At 40.0% G+C, this 27,028-nt stretch overlaps 1 protein-coding gene across 9 annotated transcripts in view; it reads left to right on the forward strand.

The window, feature by feature from the left end:
* PDE1C (phosphodiesterase 1C) overlaps positions 1 to 27,028 on the forward strand; it is a 506,697-nt gene that overhangs the window by 467,790 nt on the left and 11,879 nt on the right. For 3 of the 9 annotated variants that reach the window (XM_043463250.1, XM_043463255.1, XM_043463254.1), the window contains exon 18: positions 19,582 to 19,650. The exons of 1 other annotated variant lie outside the window; for it this stretch is intronic. In XM_043463250.1, the coding sequence (XP_043319185.1) occupies positions 19,582 to 19,650 (69 nt within the window). Of the gene's footprint in view, positions 1 to 4,422; positions 4,480 to 19,581; positions 19,651 to 24,833; positions 27,021 to 27,028 lie in introns of those variants that run through there. 5 more of the 9 variants (XM_043463257.1, XM_043463260.1, XM_043463259.1 and 2 more) reach the window with 4 other exon arrangements.

The following is a 27,028-nucleotide window of genomic DNA, read 5'->3' on the forward strand; positions in this document are numbered from 1 at the left end:
ATTTTTGTAGAAAGTTGACTCCATGGAGAGGCAGCTCTAGAAGAATTCCTGGGACTTGAAAATCTGATTTAATTCCAGCTCTGTGCTTAGCCAAGTCAGCTTGCTTTTGAGCTTGGGTGATAGTTGAATCAGGCAATAAAAAAATCAAGCCCTTTCAGATCTGGTTTCCTCAGTGTGTATGCCCAGAAGTGGGATTGCTGGGTCATATGGCAGTTCTATTTCCAGTTTTTTTAAGAAATCTTCACACTGTTTTCCATAGCGGCTGTACTAGTTTGCATACAGTGCCATATGACCCAGCAATCCCACTTCTGGGCATACACACTGAGGAAACCAGATCTGAAAGAGACACATGCACCCCAATGTTCATCGCAGCACTGTTTATAATAGCCAGGACATGGAAGCAACCTAGATGCCCATCAGCAGATGAGTGGATAAGGAAGCTGTGGTACATATACACCATGGAATATTACTCAGCCGTTAAAAAGAATTCATTTGAACCAGTCCTAATGAGATGGATGAAACTGGAGCCCCTTATACAGAGTGAAGTAAGCCAGAAAGATAAAGAACATTACAGCATACTAACACATATATATGGAATTTAGAAAGAGGGTAACGATAACCCTATATGCAAAACAGAAAAAGAGACACAGAAATACAGAACAGACTTTTGAACTCTGTGGGAGAATGTGAGGGTGGGATATTTCAAAAGAACAGCATGTATACTATCTATGGTGAAACAGATCACCAGCCCAGGTGGGATGCATGAGACAAGTGCTCGGGCCTGGTGCACTGGGAAGACCCAGAGGAATCGGGTGGAGAGGGAGGTGGGAGGGGGGATCGGGATGGGGAATACGTGTAAATCTATGGCTGATTCATATCAATGTATGACCAAAAAATAAATAAATAAATAAAAATTAAAAAAAAAAAATCAAGCCCCCAAAAAGTGAAAAATGAAAGTATTTACAGATGTTTTTCAAAGCCAGTGCCAGATTCTATGAGGCCTGCTTTGTAGATATTCAGCTTGTGATCTAGGAATAAGCAGTATGACTGCTAAACACATATCTGGAGTCCAATCAAATCTGAACTTTAAGCCTCTTAAAACAGCTGTCTTTAAACCAAATGATTTTCTGTAGCATCTCTACTTTCCTCTAGGAGCAGCCTGGGAAGGGAGGAATAGGGCCACATTGTTGTAAATCTCCATGTTCTATTTCTTTAAATGAAGTTGCTGAAATATTCTTTATTGTTCATTCCCTTGGAGTAAATACCTTTCTGTGAATTCATACAACCACACACTTCAGGCTTCAGAGTCTGCATGGCTGCCTCGCTATGAAATGTGAGAGGTTTTGCCTAGGGGCAGGTGAGGAGGTGGCACTTACTTAGATATTTTCTTGAATTTTCCCAAATCGAGTGAAGATATTTTCCATTTCAGTTCATCAATCACTCTTAAAAAGATGAGTGAGTTTAACTACTTTCTGTGGCCTCCAAAAAACCAACATCAATTTACAATCAATGGAATTCAAAGCAGCGATAACAAAAATAGTCATGTAAATCAGATCAATACAGAGTGATTTCTCACACTCTGGTTTTAGGTCCTCATTTTTATATACTTTGTAGTTTTACCCAGTTTTAGTTTTAAATGCTTATGCAGTTTTAGTTTACATTGAAAACAAATACACAAAACTGAAACACAGCAAAGCAAGTCTGTGACATTTGAAGCTCAGGAGAGAAACAGTCAAGTGAGGAGATTTACAAGCCATGTCAAAGCCGCTTGGAAGGCAGGTGCTGTTTCTCTGGGAGCTTAGTCCCACAGAGTGTTATGCACAGTGGGCTATTTCTTCATAGGGAGTACACATTTTTGACATATCACAATTTGCTATTGAATATATTATAAAAATCAGTGTACTTATGATTTCATTTTTATTTCACACTTTGAAAGTCAGGATTAGAAAAGGGTTGGAGAGAGATTTCCTGTTCATCATTACACCTTTGTCTGTCCCATCCACCTCATACTTAATTCTTTGCCTTTCGATGAAACAACAATAATTTGCTGAGTATATGCTGTGTGTCAGGCATTGTACTACATTCAAGAGGAGTTATACTCCATAGCACAGGGAACTCTACTCAAAACTCTGTAATGACCTATAGGGGGAAAGAATCTAAGAACAAATAGTGAATATAGGTATATGTATAACTCACTGTTCTGTGCAACAGAAAGTAATACAGAATTATAAATCAACTATACTCCAATAAAACTTTTTTTTTGTAAAGAGTAGTTATAAAGATAAATAAGGTATTTTCTTTGTCCTCAAGGAGTCTACAGTCTGGGCTGGAACATCTTCCTATAAATAGACAATGTAGGGTGAGTGCCCTAAGAGATTTGTATTTAGAGAGAGCATGCGTTTGGGAAGTCTGGGGACAGTCACTCAGGTCACCGACCCAGCCACAGAGTATCTGCCTCTTCCTCTTTTCCTGTTGGTTGTATTTAGTGACAGTGAACAAGGAACAGCTTAAACATACAAGCCACCTTCATTTACTCCTTTTTGCTACTCCTTGACCAACTCCTTTCCTAATCCCTTGGCCAGAAGGCTGAGGAGGGAAGGGTAGAGATTCATAGCCAGCCACTCCGCATATCATTTGGAAGCAGTGACTGCCAAGGGAGGAAGACCTCCTCTCAAGGGCTTTTGGGTTCTACTGACACCTGGATGGACCTCTTCCATCTCTGAGATGCAGCAGTCAGAACAGCGGGCCTCTACAAACCCAGACTGCGTGACACAGAAAGTGTATCACTTTTGCTTTTGGCTAACTGGAGGTTACTGGGTGTAACAGTAATCCATATCAGCTATCTCTAGCTTCTTTCCAACCAATCAGTCATTTAGTAAAAAGTCAAACCTAACCTTGTATTGTCATAACAAAATTGAGTTTTACATGTGAGGGCCTGGGCACATCTCTTGAGGTGATTAGAACTATAATAACCATCTAAAATTAAAAGGAGTCTCATTACGTATGACCCCAGACTGATATGACAGGGCCAAAGCATTAAGGAGTCACTCCTGTCTTGCAATTCCCCCTTGGCCCAAACTTCATAGAAATGATCAGAAACATTGGAAAATTTCTGATCTTTGATTTCCGCTTTTGTTTCACCTCTTTCTGTCACTGGCAAGTTCCGGTAAGGCAATTGGCAACTTCTCTCACTTATCCTGCTAGAATCAGAGTGAAGTGGTTGGCCAGAAGTTTTTCTCTTCTCTATTATTTCTCCCAAGTGGGTGAAGGTGCCAATGGAGAGTAAACACACATAGGACCAGAATGAAGAGAGAGGAACCACAGGAGGCCTGGATCAATGGTCCCTGAAAAATTTGAGAATTGACCATAATTACAATAGATCAGAAAGAGCTCTCCTATCTCCAGACTAGTTTGTACCTAATTTCAACTCAGTCTTATTTAGGAGAGTATCTTTGCCTTTAAAGTTGAAAGGGAAATTTTCTTGTCCTTTAATGTCCTAACATTTCTGGAGATGATGATGTTATCCTCTTAAAGTCTCCTATCCCTCTGGAACCTTGCACAGGAGGGAGCCCTCTCTCACCGTGAGGCATGCTGATTTACAGAGCACAGAACACTTAGGGGAAGCAACCATAATGATATTTGTTTGCTTGCTTTATGGAAATCTTGTCCAAGTCCACTGAGGGTTGCATGTTACAGAGTAGACCAGGTGAAAAAAAATCCAATATTGTTTATTTCCATTAATGAGTCCTGTTAAAACTTGCACCACCTTACTCTAGGCCCAGTAGAGAATTCAGGTGATTTATCCAATAATTTTATCCAATAATTGCTCAATAATTTCAATTGGAACTCATCTTGCTTTGAATCTTTTAGGGAAGTATTTGTTAAGCACATGCTATGTGTCAGACATTGCACTACATGCAAGAAGAGCTATAAAGATAAAAAAGATATTTTCCCTGCCTTCAGGGAGTCTCTAGTCAGGTGTGCAACATCTTCCTGCAGATAGCTAGGGATCCTGATAGAGGAACATAGCTTTATGAGAACGATTGGGATTAGGTGAACCTGATTTCTTTCAATCCTGCTGACCCCGGAGGCAAATTGACCAAATCTGGTAGTCATTGTCATTCTGATCGCAAAATAAGGTGTCTTAATATCCATATTGCATGAACCAAATATTTGATATGTTAGTTTAAGAAAAGTATTATTAAAGGCTTTCAAAGTAACCAGTGTTTAAAATTCTCCACTATGATTTCTCCTTTATGAATAGAACAATTGTGTTGCAAAGGAGATGTCAATGATGAGTATTGAAATGTGTAATTGATCCCCCCTTTTTTTGTCCCTCAGATTTTCTTCTCAGACCTGAAGGGTGGAGAAGGGGGGGAAAGGCAGCATTGACACTTTTCTTTTTCTTTTTCTTTTTTTCAGATTCAGAAGAGTAAAACACACCTCATAGACAATAAGAGAGGCTGCCAATGTCTTGCATCATTTTAGCTGAGCTTCTTCATTCTCTTCTCCTTCCACAAAGACCCATATATGGGGAAGTTGTACAACTTTCAAAAACAAGTCCCCCTGCACTTGGCCTTCTCTCATGCCATCTCCTTCTAGGAGATGACGTCCTGGGAGCCGGTTTGAGGTCTTAGAACTCTGGGGGAGCACCCCTTCCCCTGCACAGCCCAAGCAAACAACACAATTCTGATTTTTATACAAACAGAAACATGAAGGGACTTCCTCAAAATTCTTTGCTAATGCCCTGGCTTTCAAGGCACCTGTCTGGCCTGATGGGAGTGGACATCCTGGAAACGCTGAGGCCTGAGAAAGCCACACACACAGGAATTGTCACTGTATTTCTTTATATATTGTTATTTTTGCACTGGTTACTGATGGTGGATGCAGCCAAGCTGGCCTTCATCACAGATAAGACTATAATTTCAGTCTCTGGTTGTTCATTTTTTGAGTCAGAAGCATCCTTTTTTCTCCAGTTTCCTTTCAGACTTAGAAATTGTTCTCATGCTTTTTTTCTATTTGTGTAATTTGAAATTCTTTTTGTTTTATAAAAAAGGAGATTTTCTTTATTTGATGCTTAATTTACATGTGTATTCATTATTATAAACCAGAACATTTCAGCTCATGGCCATATTGTTCAGGTAGTAAACCCAGTGTTTTCACTGGGTATCATAACTATGTGGTTACTGAAATTTTTACCACTGGCTGGTTCTCTTCTTTTGAATATCTATGGCTTGACTTCATTACTCTTCTTTCTATTCAGGGAAGCACTAAGGGAATTAGTATCAGGGAGATATGTTCAATAATTTTTTTTTTTCATTTTAATGAGCCTTTAGAAATACAAGATAGGAGACAATTAATAGCACGAATCAAAAATAAGAATAGTAGATGTAGCCCTGAAAGAGAATAAAAATACAGTCCCCTGAAACCAAGTCACACATGAGATTCAGTGGAGTGCAAATCAAGTAATTTTGTGGATTTAAATGGTGTGATTTGGATGAAACTGATCCTTACAGTGTGGTTGTAGTTCACAAAGGAATCTTTGAGGCCTTCCTAAGGAGAAATCACATGAATATGCTGGTGATGGAGGAGGATCAGAGAGAGGAACAGAGAGAACTAGACGATAGTCTTAAGTGTACTACTCTTTGCAAATTTAATTTCCACATTCAAAAAACACAAAGACAGACACTCAAAAAAATCTTCTCAATATGAAGGCAAAATGCTGGTATTCAGAGAGAAAGAAGGAGACTGTATATATAGTCTTCAAGGCCTTTTGTCTCACTGAAATATTCCCCAACAGAAAGCTTTGGAGAACTCTGTGGTACAGAGTACAGTCGTGTACTGATATTCCAGCAGGGTTCTTAGGTCAGATTTTCGTTTTGCTTGGTAAGAACACAGGTTTTTCTGTTGCTCCTCCTCGTTTCCTAACAGTGACCACAGTAAATCAAGTGATTACACATTCAAATCAGAAGCCTGGCAGGTCAGGTAAAGGAGTGAAACAAGCCATAATATCCGAGTGTTTGTGATAAATGGCAGTCAGTCAGGGGCCTGGGTATCAGAGAGGCAGCGGGGGCTGTGAGGAAGGGGGAGGGTATGCGTTGCCCCATGGGGGCAGTGGCTGGCAGCTGCGAGATTAGGTAGGAAAAAGGGGCCAAGATATCTAAGATTTTCTATAAACACTCTCCAAAAGTTTTTAATATTGGCAACTAATTCAGAAATGTATAAACACTGTGCTAGCCAAAGAAAACATGCCTATGAACCCCATTCAGTGCGTGGGACATTGATTTGCAAACTGTGCTGTTTGAGATGGTTTTAGATAGGCATGAAATACAACCAGTGTGTGTCAGTTCTTGACCTTGGAACTTGAACCTCTGACCTCATTTCAATTCTGTATTTTTCTACATACAGCTTTGCAGTCAGTTGAAATACAATGCCTACAGCTTCCCTTTTATACTCTAACACACAAGACTAAACAATATTTGAAAACAAAATAGGAATATAGCCATTTTTTTCTAGCACCAACAAAGACAGAAATGTTTTTCATTTGCTTTAAGTCATTAATTTAGCTGGAAAAAAGTGGGAAGAGAATTTTATTCAGGATATCACTCTGCTTGGAACTCTCGGTGTGATAAAAGATTAGCTCCATGTAACTCTTATTTTGATGGAGAAGAAAATGGCAACCAACTCCAGTATTCTTGCCTGGAAAATCCCATGGATGGAGTAGCCTGGTAGGCTACAGTCCATGGGTTGTCAGAGAGTCGGACACGACTGAGTCACTTCACTCATTCACTCACAGAGGAGCTGAAAGTATAGCAATAGTAAACAGCCATATATGCTTCACAGACAATTTAAACTATACTATTAAAATTCACTTTTAAAAACAATGTGGCTATTGGAAGCTAGAACATGGAAGCAACCTAGATGTCCATCGACAGATGAATGGATAGAGAAGTTGTGGTACATATACATAATGGAATATTACTCAGCCATAAAAAGGAACACATTTGAGTCAGTTTTAATGAGGTGGATGAACCTAGAACCTATTATACAGAGTGAAGTGAGTCAGAAAGAGAAAGATAAATATCATTCTAATGCATATATACAGAATCTAGAAAAAAATGGTACTGAAGAATTTATTTATAGGGCAGCAATGGAGAAACAGACATAGAGAATTGACTTATGGACATGGGGAGAGGGGAGGAGAGGGTGAGATGTATGGAAAGAGTAACATGGAAACTTACATTACCGTATGTAATATAGAGAGCCAACGGGAATTGGCTGTATGGCTCAGGAAACTCAAACAGGGGTTCTGTATCAATCTAGAGGGGTGGGATGGGGAGGGAGATGGGAGGGAGGTTCAAATGAGAGGGGATACATGTATACCAATGGCTGATTCATGCTGAGGTTTGACAGAAAACAACAAAATTGTATAAAGCAATTATCCTTCAATAAAAAAAATTAAAAAAAAAAAAAGAAAGTAAAGTACCAAGACATTGGTATCTTTAGACAAATGTTCCCTTTTGAGTCAAAATCCATTCCAGAGATGTTAGTTCCTGATTGTTAAGAAAGAAACTCTTGATAGAGAAAAAAAAAAAGTGTTTTGAAGGGACATTGAATAAAAAAAACAAAATTATCTGTTTTTATCATTTAAAAATGTATTACTGTGCTATAAATTGATACTGGAGCTGGTAAGCCATCAGTATTGCCTGTAACACCAGTATTTCCAGAGTTCTAGCTCACTCTCTGTGGTCTTTTTCCCTTCTTTTGACACAGACAGCTTCCTCCAAGTTGAATAGCAATGTGGGATGCACATTTTTCCATTGCATGGATTATGACATCTTACTCTGTTGTCACATATAAAGCAAAGACTTACACACCTGAGTTCAGAATTAATTGGTACGTGGGGAGAGTATTAAGGACATTCCCACCATGACAAACCACCAGTTCTGTGTGTTCCTGGGTGGAAAGTGACATGTAGCCCCTGAGTTAGCCCCTGGAGTTTGGGTCCCCATGTCACCAAATGCTTTATACCACATTTTGTTGATGCGGTACGTTTTGGTCTCATAATGACCCATCCAGAGGCAGGACTTTGTTCTAGCTTTGTCCAACCTTTCTAAAGCCCTAGTTGCTTATGGCAGCAGGCAAGAGATTCATTTCTAACCCATTAAATTCAGGTGGATTTTCTTCCTTTGTCCTTTTCATTCCTGGAGCTTTGAAAAATCATTGAAGACTTCAGACAGGATCACATTAAGGACCTGATATGTTTAGACAATAAAATGATATCTAGACATCTCAGAGCCGAAAAACAATGCAGTGCACCTGTTCATTCCATTTTCAGAGTTAAAACCATTACATTATATTTTCCACCTGAAGTGATGCCTCTAGTAAGTATGAAAAATAAAAAGAGAGCAATATTATCACAGAGTGTGAGACAGCAGGTAAAACTATGGAGACCAATCCATATTTTAGAAATAAGCATACTGGTTTTTTAATATCACTTCTGTCATGGATCACTTTTCTTTAGATAGATAAATAGGAAGAATATGTACTATATTTTCTTCTATTCTTAACTTCTGAGCAGAGACTTTCATGATAGAAATGATTTCATAACATTCTGTATGGAGTAAAGAGGAAAAGAAAAGAAAGGCCCCAAATCTTCTGTCACAAGGAGAGAAGATTCTGAGATTAAAACCTATGTATGTGGTATTATTTTCCCAATAAAGGGGGTTTCAGGGAGTAAACCTCATTCTGATTCCGCGATCCCCACACACCCCGACAGGAGTTGCAGCACTGGCCCAGCGCAGTGCTGGCACACAGGCAGCCTTCAGGAAACACATGCCGAACTGTCCAGCTGAATTCCATAGCCACCTGTGAGTGCAAACAAAGTTCACATTTGCCTGAAAATTCATTCAGTGTTTTCTAGATGTCAGGCACATTGCTAAAGGCTTATCTTCTAAGTGTGTGCTGACATACCCTAGTGACACAAATAACTTCTTATAATTGACTGGAAATTGAAAGTAGTCCAGGGAAAATTATCAGAGCCAGGTTTATGAGAAAAAAAAACTAAAACTTCTTTATGGTCTTTGGGTTTAAGGAAAGCAAACAAATGAAAAATCTAAAAGCAAGCCAAAACAGGATTATATGAAAATGCTCTTCCAAAAGGGATGATGACAGCGTTACCAGTGGATTTATTTATAATCCAAGTTGTAACATTTGAAATATGAAATAGGCTTTCTTGAAGTGAGTAGAAGGTTGTATATGTGCAGTGTGGGAAATCAGTGCTCTGCCAATATTATGGTCGCCATAGTACTGAGCCACAGCAAAATTGGATGGTAAAGAAATAATGTTGCAATAATGATATTATATTGGATCCTCTGTATGAATAAGTGGAAAGCAATATTTGTAATTCATTGACAGTGGTCCACGATTAAAGGCCTCATTATCATTTAAGAATATGAACTCAATGAAAAAATTGTAATGAACAGCACTGTATTTGTATAAAATATCCCTCCGAGAACCAAAAGACACACTACCCGCCAAGACCAGATTTCAGTTATTAAGGTTTTCCTCTCATCGAGAGTGCTGGTGGGCACAGAGGCGACAGTAGAATTAGAGCTGGTAACCAAGCCTATAGAACCTTAGGGTTTATCTAATAAGTGAATTTGGGTTCAGGGAAGTTTAGAAAAATAAGAATTCCTCTGCATGTTTTTATTGGACATCTGCAAAAGCCTGGATGCTCCTCTAGGAAATCTACAACAAATAAGAATTGTTTCATCAAAAAAAAAAAAAAAAAAGCTTGTTTTCACATTGAACAGTTTCAGTCTGGGTGCAGTGGGAAACCGGGACTGAAAGATTCATGAATGTCAATTTAACCATTATTAATTCCTGATTTTTAATTAATGCTCCTCCACCTCATCCATTTTTTCTTTAAAATATTGGCAGACGTATTTGAAATGAATTGACATTTATTCTGGCTTCTGTTCTCTAGCAGAAATGGATTGTCACTGACAGTGGCTGACTTAACTGACACCCAGCCTTGGTAGATATCCACTGAACCAGGAGAAGCAGGGGGTGGAGTGTGGGCCCTTCGCAGCACTCAGGGTCTCTGTTGTGGAGATCTCCCAATCTCAGAATAAAATGCTGGCTGCAGTAGAGTGCCATCTTGGAGGCAGTCAACTTTGGTCAGCTTCAGTCATGTTTCCTGAACCACAGCTGTGTATCTTCATGGGAGCTGGCTTCTGAACTGACAGAAACCCGATGGCTATGGAATATCTTTTAAATAGATTTCCCTGGAGGCATATTCTTGTATAGTTTTTGCTTCTCTGTGGTGATCTATCTTGGAGTAGGTATTTGTGTGCTACTGTCCTTGTCTTTGAATGGGTATATGTGTGATGGTACAGAATATAGTCATATACCAATATACATAGATTTATGGTAAAAAAAATCTACAGTCATAGGTATTGTTCAGTAACTGATTCTAGAGATAGAACTGTACACATTTTCCTTTTTTTCTTGCTTTGATGATATTTTTATACAATTTTATATGCTGTAAAAATTTTTTAAAAATAATTGCTGTTTTCATTTGTAGAGCTCGGTTAGGTTTTTATCAACTCTGGTGCCCACTGTACAGCCAGATTCCTCCCTCTGTCTTTTTCGTACCCTTTTTTTCACCTTTCCCTTATTTTCTTCTCTCATTTTTCTACCTTTTGCAAATTCCTTCTTTTGCCTCTGCCCAGGCAAGCCATTCTGCTTGCAGCATCTTTTTTAGCACATGGAAACACAAAATAAGGAAAAAACAAAATTATCTTGTTCCATTGTAATCCACATGAGGACATGTTGTGGGCCAGGGATAAGGTTGGGGCAGATGGGGGAGAGGGAATAGTTTAGGGAAAGGAAGCAGGAAAAAGGAAATCCTCATCAGAGATCAATTACCCAAAGCAAGGTGACTCACTTTGAGCTAATACAAAGTGGCTCAGGGATAAAGAATCCTGCAATGCAGGAAATGCAAGTTCCACCTCTGGGTCAGGGAGATTCTCCTGGAGAAGGGAATAGCAACCCACTCTAGTAATCTTGCCTGGAAAATCCCATGGACAGAGGAGCCTGGCAGGCTACAGTCCATAGGGTTGCAAAAGAGTCAGACACGACTGAGTGACTAAACAAGATAACTTTTACTATCTCCCCTTAGTCTAGGGCACAATTTTTGCGCAGAGTTTTGCTCCTTAGGATGTTATGTCCTCACCATGGGTCTGTAGACCTTTTTTTTTTTTTCATTAGGGCACTGACCATGTATGAATGGATAACTCAGCTCATCTCCTCAGTCTTAGATTTTGCTACTGTTTGGCTGGATATTGGGGGAGATGTCTGGATTAAAATCAGGAATGTTTAATAAGACTCAAAAGAAGGAGGCAAGCAGAATCAAAATCTTGAACCTCAATCCAAATCATGCTGAATAAATAGTTCTTTGTAGGAATAAGGAAGGCATTTCTGGATATGTTCTGAGAAAGTTCTTCCAAAAGTGAGGATGATGAAATGGACTTCGTGTTTTATGGCAGCGATAGAATGTACTTCTGTGATGTGAAATATGTTTCTAGCAGATAAAATGCAGGTTGAAATTTGCGAGAGAATGACCATCAATTCTAAAAAAGAGTGTTTTGTTCCTCATGATGCTCGTTTGTACTAAAAGAAACTATTGAAATGCCATAGCATTACATCTCTAAATGCAAAAATAAATCACAGGGATTCATGTAAAACAGAATATGCTAAACTGCTCTCAATAAATTATGTGTTTATTGTAAATCTTTATTGCACAGATGAAGGCTGACAGTCCCTCAATGTATAATTTCCCCCCAGCATCTAGTGATGAATAAGTACTTGTATGTTCTGATTACCAAATAAAAACAATGAGTTAACCTCTCTATTGGAATTTGAAAAATGCAAAGGCTGTTTCTCTTCATTTTAATATTTTTCATTGCTGTCCATGTTCTGACCCAGATGTGAGACTGTCCAGACTCACTCAACCATCTCTCTCTTTTGTATTCCTCCAAATGCCATGTGGTACCCAGGTACCAAGTGCTTTTGCCTGCACGCTGAAGACATACACAGTATTTCACATCTCGTATAATCTTTTTTGAGAAATGAGTGGATGGACTATCAGAAGCTCCTTGGAGGCATAAGAAATGTCAGTGTTCCAGGAATTAGACTGGCTTTCATATGTTTGATTTTCTTCTGGGTACCATGATATGGTTTTACACTCCTACAATGCTAGTTTTCTAACTCCAAACATTTTTTTTTCCCTTCTCCTTCTCTTTAAAAGTCTACCTGACAATGTTTTTTTGCTCTCCAGCGACAATCATAAGGAGTCTGACTAGTGAATAGTCAGTACTCCTGTTTGTGAGCATATATACATGAATGGTGTCCAGCCTATCTCCTTCAAACCAGCCCCTAAAAGGCACCCCTCAGTGGTGATGGTCATATTACACAATTACTACACGCTTGTCTAGGCCACCTCTGTTCCTGTGCAGTAACTCCACTGGGTTATTACTCTGACTAAAGGCTGTGGTGTTCCTCCCAAGCAGATGTGTTTGTCATGCATTAAAACGTGTTTCTTATTTCTTTTTTTCTGAAAGCAAAAAAAAACAATTTATGTTGACAAATATAGAGAAGTATAATAAAAATCACTGTAATACCCCATGCAACAATTATTGTCAGTTCTTCACTCTATTTCCTTATGGTCTTTTGCTATGTGTGTTTACACAGTTGAGGCCATACAGTGTATTTTATTTAATTTTATATTGATTTATTCGCCTAACATTGGATTGTAAGCATTATCCCAATTTGTAAGTTTTCATTTTGTGGCTGTGGCACAGTGTACTTAACTGCCTCTCTGCTGTTGGACAGTTAAGTTACATGCTTTTATTTTCTGAAGTATAATAGCAACAGGGCTCTCTGTACCTAGGGCTTTGTCACATTTCTGAATACCTCCATTGGAAAAATTCTTAGAAAACTGGGTCAAAGGTCATGGACCTTTATTTCAGACTGCTTATTCATATGTCCAATCCCAAGTCATAGTTAAATATTAAAACAGCTATATCAAAATAGCATATAATATTTGATAGCTGAATAGCTCTTGTGTTTTTGATCATTGTTCTTTGTGATGAACAGAGATCAAGTCCCCCAAAAGCAAACATGGTATTCATGGTGGTTGTATTGTGGAGGAGAAATGTTATCAGACATTCTGACTATGCTGCTCTGATTTATCCACTATTGGAAAACAACTCTTAGGAAAGTATAGGAGGTGAGTTTGGAGCCCTCCAAACTTTCAGATTCCACAGGCCTAATCAGAACGTGGACTTCTCTTGAGGCCATTTTGTCAAGGCTGCAGAGGAGCAAAGATGACCGTTCATTCTGTCTTGTTGATCTCTGCCACCCTCCGCCCCCAAATGGAACATAGAGAGAATGTTGGTGGATGTTCTCAGCAATGGCTATCAGAAGTTGAGTGTATCCTAAAGGCAGACATTGCAATATGCTAGAAGAAAGGAAGTGGTCTGACAGACACTTTTCCTACTTTAATCCCCCAACACCCACCTCATCCTGGGACCCCTTGTGTTGTAGCGGCATTGTTATATGACAAACGATGATACTGGGTCTCAGGGGCTCTTAAATCACCCTTTCCCGGCAGGCTTGGACCTGGTTGTGCTAATCCTACTTTGCAGAAGGGAAATTATTTGTTTGAGGTCAGGCTGCCAATCACTGGATTAAGTGCTAACCTCACATCCTTGAGTTTTAGGTGTGTATCTTTGCCCCCAGGCAGGCAGCCTCGGTTGTCACTTCCATCACTGTCCTCTTCTCCAGACTCCTGATGAATTGGATTCATTGCCCTTTAGCTAAACCAACCAAGGACATTAATTTGAAATATCTGAAAGCTATTTGTTTGTCAAAAGATACTTCCAGTCATACAGGCTGCAGTGATGACATTTCTGCCCCGAGCTGACTGATTGGGCTGTTTACTTCTTGAACATTCACATGCTGTTGATAAAGGACAGTGTAATGTGTGACCTTAAAGTGCTTCTCTTGCTCAGAGGGCATATTAGCTGCATTACTTGCCTGCACACACACACATGCACACATTTTCTTTTGAATATAATGACAAACACTCCATTGCATGTCACAGTTTGCTAAGTACTTTCACTTGGTCCTCACAGCTATGTCCCAAAATCAGTGTTTTTAAATTTTTATAGATGAGGAAAATGGAACTTAGCACATTGTCAGGACTGATATAGTTATTTGTGTTTTTATGTTCCTTACCTCATTTATAAAATATTTCAGAATTCTAAAATCACATAAATTTAACCATTTTTTTAAAATGAAGAATGCAGAATAAAACCAGAGGCAGGAAGTCGAGCTTGTGTAGAGAGAGCTAACCAGGGAAAGAACATTAGTAGACAGTCATGCAGGCTGAACGGGCCTCCCCAGTTCCCAGCATTAGGTTGTAAATTGGATCTGAGTTTCCTGGAAACCGAAATGAAAATGAAAAGAAACCATTTAGAAGATTCATATCATCCATTAAGACAAAGCACATCCATTGCTCGGTAGAAAGTGCCTCCCCCGACGGCTGAAAGAAATGTCTTCATAGGTGTTCACTGTGGGGGGGCTGCTTCTCATTCAAGGCTGCGGAACAGATTCCCGAGATCCCCACCAGAGATCATTGAAATATCATTCCTAGCGGAAGGGCCCAAGGATCAGCATATTTTCTGTAAAACTCCCAGACCATCCTAATCTGGAGCCAGATTTGAAAAGCACCCACGGAGTGAATTCTGAGTCACTTGCCGAGCAGCATCTGAGGTAGATGTCTACAGTAAATCCCAAAGCGATGTCCATGCATCTGCCAGCTTGGAAGGTTGGTGGACAGTTTGGAAGCTGATCCGGAGGTGGGTGGGTCTCCTAGCTCAGTTTCTGATGTTTTCCCTGGGAATGGGAGCAGGGGAGGGGTGGAGGGTTTTAGTAAGTGAAACATAAGTGAGTAATTATTTAGTAAGTGAATATTATTCCCACAAATGGAACTTGGAGTAAAGTGAGAGGTAATTTGGGGGCTTCTGGGTGGAAAATAATTTCAGGGACACAATCTAAATTAACAGGGAGCCTCTGGGAGACTGACTCAGAGCCTAACCACCCCCAGTGCTCCATGGGGCCACCTGATGGTCCGGAGAAATCGCCAACAGGTTTATTTTACACGTCTCTGCCTGCCACCTGTTTACAATTCATGATTAGGAGAGGTGTGCATGATTTCTCCCCTTTCCTGATATATTGAGCGTTTCATCAGGCATGCATAGAAAATAGCAACATTGCTAGAGGGCTCGCAGCTCTGCTTTTCCACTGACCATGGCCCCCAGAGTTTCCTGTCTCATTCACTGTCTGCAAAGGAGACAACAAGAGAATGAAACACTGCCCCAAGAAAAAGCCATCAAGCTTAAGACTTGGGGAGTATCCTAATAGGTGATTTTTTAATTGTGCCAAGCCTTTGTATGAAATAACCTGGCAATAGCAAATATGTCTGTAATTAACACCATTGAAAGCTTGTCATCATTCACTGCTTTGCTAGCTCTTAAGTGCTCATTTAGATCACAGCACATTTGACCTGACAGCCTCATGAGCATATCTGTGGAAATCAGAGTGCCACATATTCCAGCAGTTAGAGGAAAAGAAGGGGATTTCTGTCACACAAGGTTTCCCAAGCCTCCCTGAACGTCAGAATCAGCTGGAACACTTGTGACATATTCAGGCTCCTCCAGAAATGCTGACTCAGTAGTGCTTGGCCAGGCCAGGGAATCTGGTTTTGTTTCTCCTTTTTGTTAAAATAATGATCCCGGGTTGTTCTTTTGCCTTTTCGTATTGTGTCACTTGGAGGGCACAAAGAAACCCTTGTGTGCACCAGGACTGAGGGAAGAGAGCAGTGACCCCCATGAGAGACTGAGCCAGACCTGCCTTTGCGTGTCTGAGGGTCTCCTGCAGAGGCATGAGTCAGCAGTGGCCTCCTGCACGCACAGAGGCTCTAGCGACAACAGCCCTGGGAGGTGCAGGATATGGCTTAGGTCCTCTGGAAGGAGGTCGCCATTAACCCCGCTATAGAGTCACCAGGCAGGCGGCTGACAAACTTGAGAACAATTATACCAAAAAGTTCTCACACTGCTGTGAAAATTCTAGGCTCAAACAGACCTCCCAACCTGGGGATCCAGCAAGGGACTGGATATCCCTAGGGAATCTGACTTTGAAGGTCATCAGGATTTGATTACAGAACTCCCACAGGACTTGGAAAACAGAGGCTCTTGAAGGACACAAAGAAACCCTTGTGTGCACCAGGACCCAGGAGAAAGGAGCAGTGACCCCACAAGTGACTGAACCAGACTTGCCTGTGTACGCTTGGGAGTCTCTGGCGGAGGCGTGGATCGATATTGGATCAATAGTGGCCTGCTCTGGGGTCAGGGGCATTGACTACAACTGTCCTGGGAGGACTGGGAGGCCTGGTGTGTTTGCATAAGTCCTTTTAAAGGAGGTCACCATTACCACCATTACCCCTACCATAGGCCAGACTACAGGGAGGAACCACAGGCCCACCCATCAGCAGAAAATTGGATTAAAGATTTACTGAGCAGGCCATGCCCACCAGAACAAGACCCACTTTCCCCCACAGCCAGTCCCTCCCATCAGGAAGCTTCTGCAAGCCTCTTATCCTCATCTATCAGAGGGCAGTCACTGAAACACTTGTGACACATTCAGGCTCCCCTGGAAATGCTGACTCAATAGTGTTCGGCCAGGCCAGGGAATCTGGTTTTGTTTCTCCTTTTTGTTAAAATAATGATCCCAGGTTGTTCTTACATGTAGGCAAATTTAAGAACTCAGGGCTTGAAGGAAACCTGGGTAATGGATTGTTTAAGAAACAGCGAGAGGCATGGAGAAAAGTTTCTCTCCGTTTCAACTCTGAAGGATCTTGGCTTAAATTTTGTCCCTCAACATTCAGTAACTTTGTGCAAATTACTTGCACAGGCTTTGTTTCCAAAACTCCATAAATGAGGAATCATTTTATCATCAGAGAATTAGTGTCAGGAAAGAAAACTACAACTAATGTACATTTACTTGTCCATAACTAATACGGTGCCTGGAACATGGTGGCTGCCTGATATGTGTCAGTGACCACTGTTAATGACCAAGTGACCAGATTGTGAATCACAGCTCTGAGTAAAAACCCTTAAACCCTGCCTCCCCTCCTAAAGCAGTGGTTCTTCACTGAGGGCAGTTTTGTTCCTAGAAGACATTTGTCAGTGTCTGGAGGACGTTTTTGATTATTAAAACGTGGAGGTGCTGCTCACACTCAGCGATAGAAGCTAGGGGTTCTCCTAAACATACTGCTATGCACAGGACAGCCTTCACGATGAAGAATGACGTAACTAATATCCCTGTGCGTCTGTTGAGAAACCCTGTCTGACAGGGATAGTGAGACAAGTAAAGCATCCCGTGAGTAGAGGGATAAACACTTTGAGTCACTGGCTTCCCCAGAGTGGAGGCGGGTCCAGTGGGACACGGCTTGTTCCTGGTGGGTCAGGAATGGCTGTGGATCTGCATCCCGGTAGCACCCTTGATCAGGGCTGTTCCACTATTCATCACATAGGCCGCAGTGTGAGCGGTGCCACCTGGAGTTGTGCAGTGAGGCTGCCCTGCCCTGGGCCCCACCTATCACTTTGGGTAAGTCTGTTTACCTCACATGTTTGAGCACCCCATTTGATGGATGATCATTAGACTCACCTGGAGAACCTGTTGGCCTGCAAACAAGGGGCTCCATTCCCCGGAGGGTTCCTTTCAATGGGTTCAAGAAAGGAAGGACCTTGGCAGCCGTATTTATAAAAAATCACCCAACTCTGACATCAGGGCATCTATGAAACCTGAAAAATGAAGACGTAAAGTTCTGCCAGATGTCACCTCTCTCACCTCATGCAAATTAACAGCTTTTGTGGGTCTGAAGTGTTTAGATTAGTGTTGTGTTTTCTATTTTTACTATTATCACTACTAACACTGTTAACACTACTACTGCTGCTAATCATAATCATCATAATTAACTATAACACAGAATGTCAAGGGTAGTACTCTGTTCTTTAAGACTAAAATGAAACAATCTCAAACACCATCCTTCGTGTATGTCTTCACATCTTACCAGGCATTCTAGGGTAGTGAAATCTTACTCCTCACCCTGTCCCCAAGTTCCTGCTTCCCCTGATTTCAAGATTAGTCAGTATGTCCTCTAGTTATCTTTATCCATGACTGTATCCACTCAAACTAACACAACCTCCACTCACACCAGGCCTCTGTATGGAAAGTAGACTTTATGGAAAGTTTGCATAGGTACAGGAATCTTGTTAAAGAAATATCTCGACATTGAATCATGTCTATCTTCTGCCTAAGAATTCTCTCTGCATTTCTGCCAGCTCAGACTCCAGGCATCTGCTATGATGCTGGATTCTGGCCTCCAGGCATCTTTACCCCATTCTGGATGGCCAAGTAAAGGAATGAATAATCAAATAATATTTGCATTTATGGATAAAATATATGTATGTCTTTAGGTATAAGTGTGTATGTGAGTTTTGTGTGTGTATCTTTATGTATAAAATAATATATATATGTGTATGTATGTGTATATACAGTTATATATATACACACAAACATGCACACACACATGCAAATATTCTTTTGAAGAATAATTCATCCTTCTATTTGTTTTGCTCTCTCCTTCTGCTCCCCACCCAGGGCTCTGTCTTTTGATTCCCTCATGGCCCACTGAGCTGTTAACATGAGCCTCTGTTAATCCCTTTCCCAATAGGGACATTGTCACCTGCTGCAGGGACCCACAGGTCCCACTAACCTCAATCTGCGTGGTCTCCCACAATTCCTGAGCACTCACACACACCTCTAGTCGTTTGCTTCTCACCAGGACACTTTGATGTAGTTGTTATTTCCCTCCTTTTGCAAATGAAGCCTTCATCTTCACAGCTCTTCAGAGGCTCCAGAGAAGTTAAGTCTGTTGCTGGAGATCCAATAGGGAGTAAAGGCTAGAGGGACAAAGCAGAGACAAACCCCTGACTCCTTACTTATAAATCCAAATCTGTCTTTTCACAGCAGCAGTTCTCCACTCTGGATGCACATATGCACCTGGGCTAGGCTTTAAAAATCCGGATGCTGGAGCTCCAGCTCAGTACAGTGAACACCGAATCTCTGGGGGTGGCGCTCAGGCAGCTGCACATTTAGAACGCTCTCCTGATAATCCTAAAGTGCATGCCTGCTCAGAGGTGTGTTGTTTCCTAACAGACCAATCTGGAGAATGAGATCCATCGAAAGCACAAAGATAAAGGCTGTGCTCTTGGCTTTTCTGGATCATGGATTATGGCCTGTTCCCATAGCCTCACTCAACCTTCTTCTAAATGTTGTTTTCAGACCCAAACTTTTAGATCATTTGATAAAGTTGCAGATGAACATGTACTAGTCTGAAAAGTCTGTCCACAATCCTATTTTTTCTTATCCTCTTTTTCCTCTTTATAGGCACAAAGAAGCGTTCTCAGGGCTCACCTGCCCCAAGCACTAGCTCCACAAGTCACCTTACCTTGCCAGGTGGGTAAACGGCATTGTGTCATAATTTTAGGTGATCACAGACAGCAGAAAGAACTGGTTTTTCATGAGTTGAGTTTAGCAGTTGATAAGTGGGCGATCTGGCCTCTTGTGTATCCAACCGACCCTATGTTAGCAGAGGGCTTTGTCTCTGTCATCCCCATTTGTAACGCTCTTCTAAAAATGGACATCCTATTCATAGTTGGTCTACAATCTCCTGCTCACAGATGGAAAGAGCAGAATTGTGATCTTCCTTAATGTTCATCTGGACATGCTTGCAAGTGTTTCTTTGAGAGGCAGATGGTGCTGGGGGAGGAGTATGAACCTTTGGTGAGAGAGACAGACCTGGGTTCAAATCTCGGCTTTATTTCCTCCCTTTTAAAGTTTATCATTATACCATGAGCTTTCTCCCAGGTTATTAAATATTTTTAAAATATTTAAGTGGTTGACTAACATTTCATATGATGATACTACAATTTATTTATATACTGTATCCATGGGGAATTGGGTCCAGGACTCGTCAGATGCCAGGATCCTTAGATGCTCAAGTCACCTACAGTTAACCCTCTGTATCTGCAGATTCCACATCTGTAGATACAAGGAACAACTGTATTCATCCATAATCTGGCATTTATATAATGTGCCTTGTTATCATTAATAACTTTACATTCTGACACATAAATCTTCTTCTGAATCTGAAAGTATGGATTTAGGGCAGATTCCTGTATGTAGAATTACTGACTCAAAGAGTATGTATGTATTTAGGTTCTTGACCTGTTATTGTCAATATGACTTCCAGAAAGGTAGTATTATTTTGTACTTTTAGCAATATTTGACCTTTCACTGTGCTCTTGCTAATGATAACATTAGTACTTCATTAATTTGATAAGAAAAATTATATCCATATTTTGTTTGCATTATTTCATCTTTTAAAAAATCCATTTTCTAATATTAATGTATCTTGTATGTTGCTTCTTTGGGGAATTGCTGTATTTCATCCATTCAAAGAGGGAAAGTACCTTGCATTTTAGCTCCTCGGAAATAGGAATCCTTTGCAATCTTTGGCATGTTACAATTGAATTAGCAGCACTTTTTCTTGGTTGTACGTGAAATAATAGTTCACTTTACAATCAGTGGCAGCTTAGATTAAATATAATCTATATCTGTTTGCTTTTTCACCCTCTGCCATGTCCGCAACCCAGTCTAACAACTGAAACTCAGTGTCCACTGAGCAGCCCTTGAACTTTCTTGCCTTTGTCGCTCTGCCTGTAACACTCTTTATGCCTTTCCTCCCCAGTTAATTTCTTTTTCAGTCTCTCCAGATCATCTAGCTAGGCTTAGTGCTGATTTATAATGATTTGCTTATTAGTCCTTTAACCATTGATCAATGGCTTTTTCAAGGATAAGGACTGTCTTATTCCTTTATGTCCCAGTGCCCACTCAGACGACAAGCGTATATTGTGTGCTCATTAATGCTTAGGAGGCTGGGTGCATTGTTGTAGGAGTGAGCATATCCAGTTTAATTTATGAATAGATAGAAAGCAACCGTCCTCAAAAGAAGGCTCATCTTAGTGTTTGAATTGATATCAACTGAACTAACGTACAGCTATACAACTATACTGACTGCTTTTTAGTACTGAGTATTAGTATTGAGTAGACCCTGCTCTGTAATCTCTGGAAGTCCATTTCATCATGTCCCTATTTGTGGTTATTGTGCTGTTAGGATTACAGTAATCAGGAGGAAACCAGCTCTAAACCCAACAACTTCAGTGTGTGGTGATGGTGTTTGTGGTGATGGTGTTTGTTCTTCTTTGTAAAATCGTAACATTCCTGGGTCAGGTGGGATCTCTGATGTCGTCCTGGACACCTGTGAGACCACACAGAGCTGACCTGGTTCCCATGTGCTGAATGGGGACCTGTTGCCGGCCTGCTGGGTTTCTAAGACCTCTGAGTCAGAGCCTCAGCCACCTTGTCTTTGGCTTTAGTTTGGCAGTCTAAAGTGGTCCCAATTTGAGTGTTGGGCTCAGAGTTCATGGTTTGTTTAGCAGATACCCTCTACCTCACTCATAACAATGATCAGCCCACTGCTTCTCCTTCCAGTCTCATCAGCATCATGTGTTACCTCCCACAATGCAAATATGCCTTTACCACAAGCTCTTGGTACAGGCCATCAAGCAACTTAAAATATCATGTTTTAGGATACTCAAAGAGCCAAGTGGAGGAATAAAAATGTATTAAAAACAATAAAGTAAAATTGTGTTGAAACCAAAGAACAGAGATATGCAAAAGAAGCAATCTAAAATATGAAATTTAAAAAAGCAAATAAACATGAAGGCATTCACATTTTTAAAAACAAAGAGAAACACAGTTAATAAAATAAACTCAAGGTAAAATGCAGCTGAAAAGAGAATTAATGTTGGAACATAGTCCTGAGGACTTTATACCAAAAACATTGTAGAGATGGAATCATAGTTTTAAAAAAGAGCTTGAACCATAAAACTCTTAGAAGAAGACATCTTGATAAGCTTGAGTTAGGCAGTGGTTTCTTAGATATGATTCTTAAAGTGCAAGCAACCAAAGAATAATTGATAATACAACTTCATTAAAATTAAAAACATTCCATTATCAAGAAAATATACTGAATGAAGAAAATATTTGTAAACCATATATCGTATAAGGATTTAGTATCCAGAATATGTAAAGAATTCTTACAATGCAACAGTAAAAAGATAAACAGGATAATTAAAAAGTGGGCAAAAGATTTGAAGAAACATTTCTCCAAACAAGATATACAAATGGAATGTGAAAAGATACTCAACATCATCAGTCACTACAGAAATGCAAATAAAAACCACAGTGAGATACCACTTCACCTGCAGTAGAAGGGCAAGAGTTAAAAAGATGGATAATAGCACGTGTTGACAATGATGTGGAGAAATTAGTACCATCATACATTGCTGCCAGGAATGTAAAATGGTGAGACTTAACTACTTGGGAAACTAGGGTGACAGTTCCTTAAAATGTTAATCTTAGGGTGACCATAAGACCCAACAGTTTCTCTCCTAAGTATGTTCCTAAGAGAACTGAAAACATATGTTCATACAGAAACTTGTCCACAAATATTCATAGTAATGTTACTCATAATAGCCAAAGAGTGGAGACAACCTAAATGTCCACCAACTGATGAATATGTTAACAAAATGTGGTGTATCCATACAATAAATTATTATTTGGCATACTGAAAGAAGAGATTGCAATACAGAGTGAAGTAAGTCAGAAAGAAAGATACCATATAATATCGCTTATATGTGAAATCTAGAAAAACAATATGAATGAAGTTATTTGCAAAGCAGAAATAGAGATAAAAACGTAGAGAAAAAATGTATGGATACCGAGGGGGAAGGAGGGGTGGGATGAATTGGGAGATTGGGACTGACGTATCTGCACTACCATGTATAAAATAGATCACTGATGAGAACCTGCTGTATAGCACAGGGAACTCTGCTCAATTCTCTGTGGTGACCTGAATGGACAGGAGATCCAAAAAGGAGTGGATATGTGTATGTGCATCACTGATTCATCTTCCTGCGCAGCAGAAATGAACGCAACATTCTAAAACAGCTATACTCCAGTAAAAATTAATTTAAAGTATCGCTAATAACAATAATTGCAAATGGCTTAAACACTGATACTAAAATACAGGAAACAAAATCAAGCCCTGTCCTGCTTTAAGAGGCATATTTTAAAGGAAAACTTCAAGAAAGCTTGCTAATATGTGGCAAAAGAAATTCCATGCAAAATATAAGGCTAGTTCTTTGAAAAACGTCCATTTTAACATCTGTGCAACATTCTATTATACAAATATGCCACAGAATATTTAATCATTTTTCTTTTGATGGTAGTTTTCCATTTTTTGCTATAACAAGCAAGGTTCAACATAATGATGGGCAAGAAAAACAAATTCCAATCAGATTTATACCATCTAATACAATTTACAGTATCTTTTAAAACTAGCAAAAAACATTAGATATTTTGTGGATGCATATGAATGCAATCATTAAATGACTATAGGCACTAGAATAATAAACATCAAATTCTGGATAAGTTTCTTGAGAAAGGGGAGAGAAACATCATAGAAGGTTATGTGAAAGTGTTAGCTGCTCAGTCCTGTCCTAAAGGACTGTAGCCTGCCAGGCTCCTCTGTCCATGGAATTATCCAGGCAAGAATACAGGAGTGGGTTACCATTCCCTTTTCCAGGGAATCTTCCTGGCCGATGGATCGAACCCGGGTCTCCTGTATTGTAAGTGGACTCTTTACCATCTACCATCTGAGCCACCAAGGAAGCCCCCATGGAAGGGTATATTAGTTATTTAACTCCACCTTTCTATTTAATCTCTTTAAACAAATATTTGAACAAATATGAAAGATGTTAAGATTTTATTAAGCTGTATTGAGAGAGTACATAGGTGTTCATTTTATTAATCCTACTTTTCTAGATGCTCAAATAATGTATATTAAAGAATTTCTTAAGTGAAAAATCTGTGACTGTCTTCCAAGACAGTTTTGTTGGTCACGTGCTTCAATCCTGAAGCCACCAGATGCCACTTCATTAAAGAACTGCTTGTGTGGTTGCTGAAATTAAGAAAGCTTCCTCCTAAAACGCCAACACCAGAAAACTGCTCTGGGGACATCACCTGGATTCCTTACACATCTATAGCAAAATGACTCTTCTTTGGTAAAGTAATAGCACCTGCAGCCAATTTTTTCTAGTGCCAACTTCAGCTGTACCCCATGAGGTTTGTGAACCCCGTCAAGCTCCATGGGTGGGCCATAAGTGATGCAGAGCTGAGCACATGTTGGCTCTCACTGGAGGAGTGGCCCAGAGCTTCACTTCCAGTCATGACCGCTAAGGATGGAGTCTAGTCAGTGGCTTCTAAGCAGATGCCCCCCGGGAGCCTCGGTCACATCACTTTCCTGAAGTGATCCTTAGATGGAAAGGTACAGTACCATAATCATCCATGGATGCAGATAGCTGATTGCTCCTGTGTATGCAGCTGCTGGCTTGCACGGTAGTGCTGGCAATAGATGTAGCTCTGCTTCTAACCTCTGTTGCCTGATGTAGAAAGAGTTTGTGTGTTGAGATGCCAGCTGGCTTGCAATGACATTGTTGTGTGTCCTGTTCTAGGGGACTACGGATAAAATGTCCAGCCAGAGGATTCCTCAGAAGAGAACTGATCAACCCTGAGGTCTGAAGACATTTTAGGAAGCTTATGTGGTTTTTACAAAAACAAACTATTATGTGTATTGTAAGTTATTGAGTGATTAACTTCAAAAATGGTAATTTCTTATCTTAATACAGGTTTTTAACAATAAATACTTTGATACATATTGCACATCTATCAAATATCAGGGACAGTGGTAGGTTCCTCACACATATTATCCCATTTAATCCTCACAACAACCTCTAATGAAGGTACTATTATGTCTATTTCACAAATTAATAAACTGAGGCATACTCAGATAAACAGCTTGCCCAAAGTTAGCAGAGTTTCACTTTCAGGGGTAAAAGCTGATGTCAGTCCACATTGGAATGGCCTTTCTTTCATACTTGTACTCTGCCTGGGATTAGATCAGTTATGCATGTACCCATTTCAAGCACAATTTTAGGGTGTGCAGGGGCCCCTAACAGTGAAAGTGTTAGTTGCTCAGTCTTGTCTGAATCTTTGCAGCCCCATGGATGGTAGCCCACCGAGGCCTCTGGCTATGGAATTCCCCTGCATCATCTGAATTTTAAGTGAAGATTCCCCCAAGTGGTCTCTTTGCAATTGCCTTTTACCTTGAGCTCCATTTAAGGGAAACCAGTTGCCATTCTTACTATGGAGTAGAGCAAAGCACATTTGTTATGCAGTGATTTAGCATTTCAGAGCTCTAGAACCCTAAATAAATGTATCTTCACAGGCTTCTTCTGACAGAGGTCATTGTTGGTGTGAGCAAAGGACAGAGATTTAGCCTTACACTCCCCATCTTCAGATGTACATGTAGAGAAATACACAAGCTAATGAAAAAAAAAATCAAGCAAAAAAATTTGCATGATCTCCTAAATACTTCTTTCCTTCAAAAGAGCATACCTCATGTGCTTCATACTGTCCAGGGCAGACAAAATGAAAACAAAGAACTCAATTAAAGATGATCATCTCCTTGAAGGAGGACTTTCTTATTCTTTTTATTAATTTAAATATTATTTTTATTAAATTAAACCATTAACCATTAAATCATGAGATTGCAGGGTATTGAATAGCTAGCAGTTGTTGGAATAAGGAAAGACTTTATTTTCCAGCCTTTCCTAATTGCTTCCCCTCTTTCACCTATTTGTCAGAGGGGCTTGAAAATTGTGCCTCGGGCTCTCCAGACTATGGGAAGGCCTGTAGAAATGAGCTGAGATTGTAGCATTGGTGTAAAACAAAAGAGCTCAGACCCCAAACTTGAACTTTGAAAGGAAAGGAACTTGCTGACATTCTTCTTTGAGCAAACATGGGCAGCAAATCTAGGTATCAAGGCATTGCTGATGCAAAGGATAAATATTAGCTTGTGTAGATTTTAGTCAGCTTTTCCAGCGAGTGTGTGTTCTAAGTGATTCACCTCTTCTTTAGTAAATGGGAGCTTTATGAAGGTTAGTGAGTGTGATGCCAAGTAGCTTCCTCAATTATTAAATATTTTTCAGCACCAACTGTTAGCAGTACTGGGGTTATGTTCTGGGGATGAAAATGTGTGTAACACCCTATCTCATCTTCATGAAATGTAAGTGAGGATCCGTGATCTATGGAATGAAGCATAAGGAAGAGGAATCCCAAAGACCAGGGAGTCAGTGGTCCAAGAATGGCTTCCAGTGAACATGCCTCAGAATTATCATGGCTCAGCAAAATAAATGCAGAGTCTTAAGACTCAAGAGTCATTTGCTGTTGTTTTCCTAATTCCATCAAGATTAATGTTCAGGGACTGAAGCTTCTTCCATCCTGGTTGGGTATCTAGGCCACACTTCCAATCTGGGAGCTCCAGCATTCTACACTTACGGTTGGGCATTGTCCAAAACAATTGAATGAACCTCCTTATTTGTACATGGTATAAATAGTTTAGAACATGGGCTGGATGTTTCTGCTTTGCTTAAAATGGCACTAGGTTTCAGCAAAGTGTTTCCCTCAGGTAGCTGAATGGGGGCGGGGGGGAAATATATATATATATATATGTATATATATATATATTCTTTTTTTTCCCACAAATGCCCATTTTGGATAATTAGCCTTTTGTGAATCACAGTGGTGTATTCTCTGCCAAATGTTCACAAATAAATTTATTAAGTTAATCTCTTCATTGTGTGCTGAG

The sequence above is a fragment of the Cervus canadensis genome, chromosome 3 (assembly GCF_019320065.1).
Source record: "Cervus canadensis isolate Bull #8, Minnesota chromosome 3, ASM1932006v1, whole genome shotgun sequence".
Taxonomy (NCBI): Eukaryota; Metazoa; Chordata; class Mammalia; order Artiodactyla; family Cervidae; genus Cervus; species Cervus canadensis.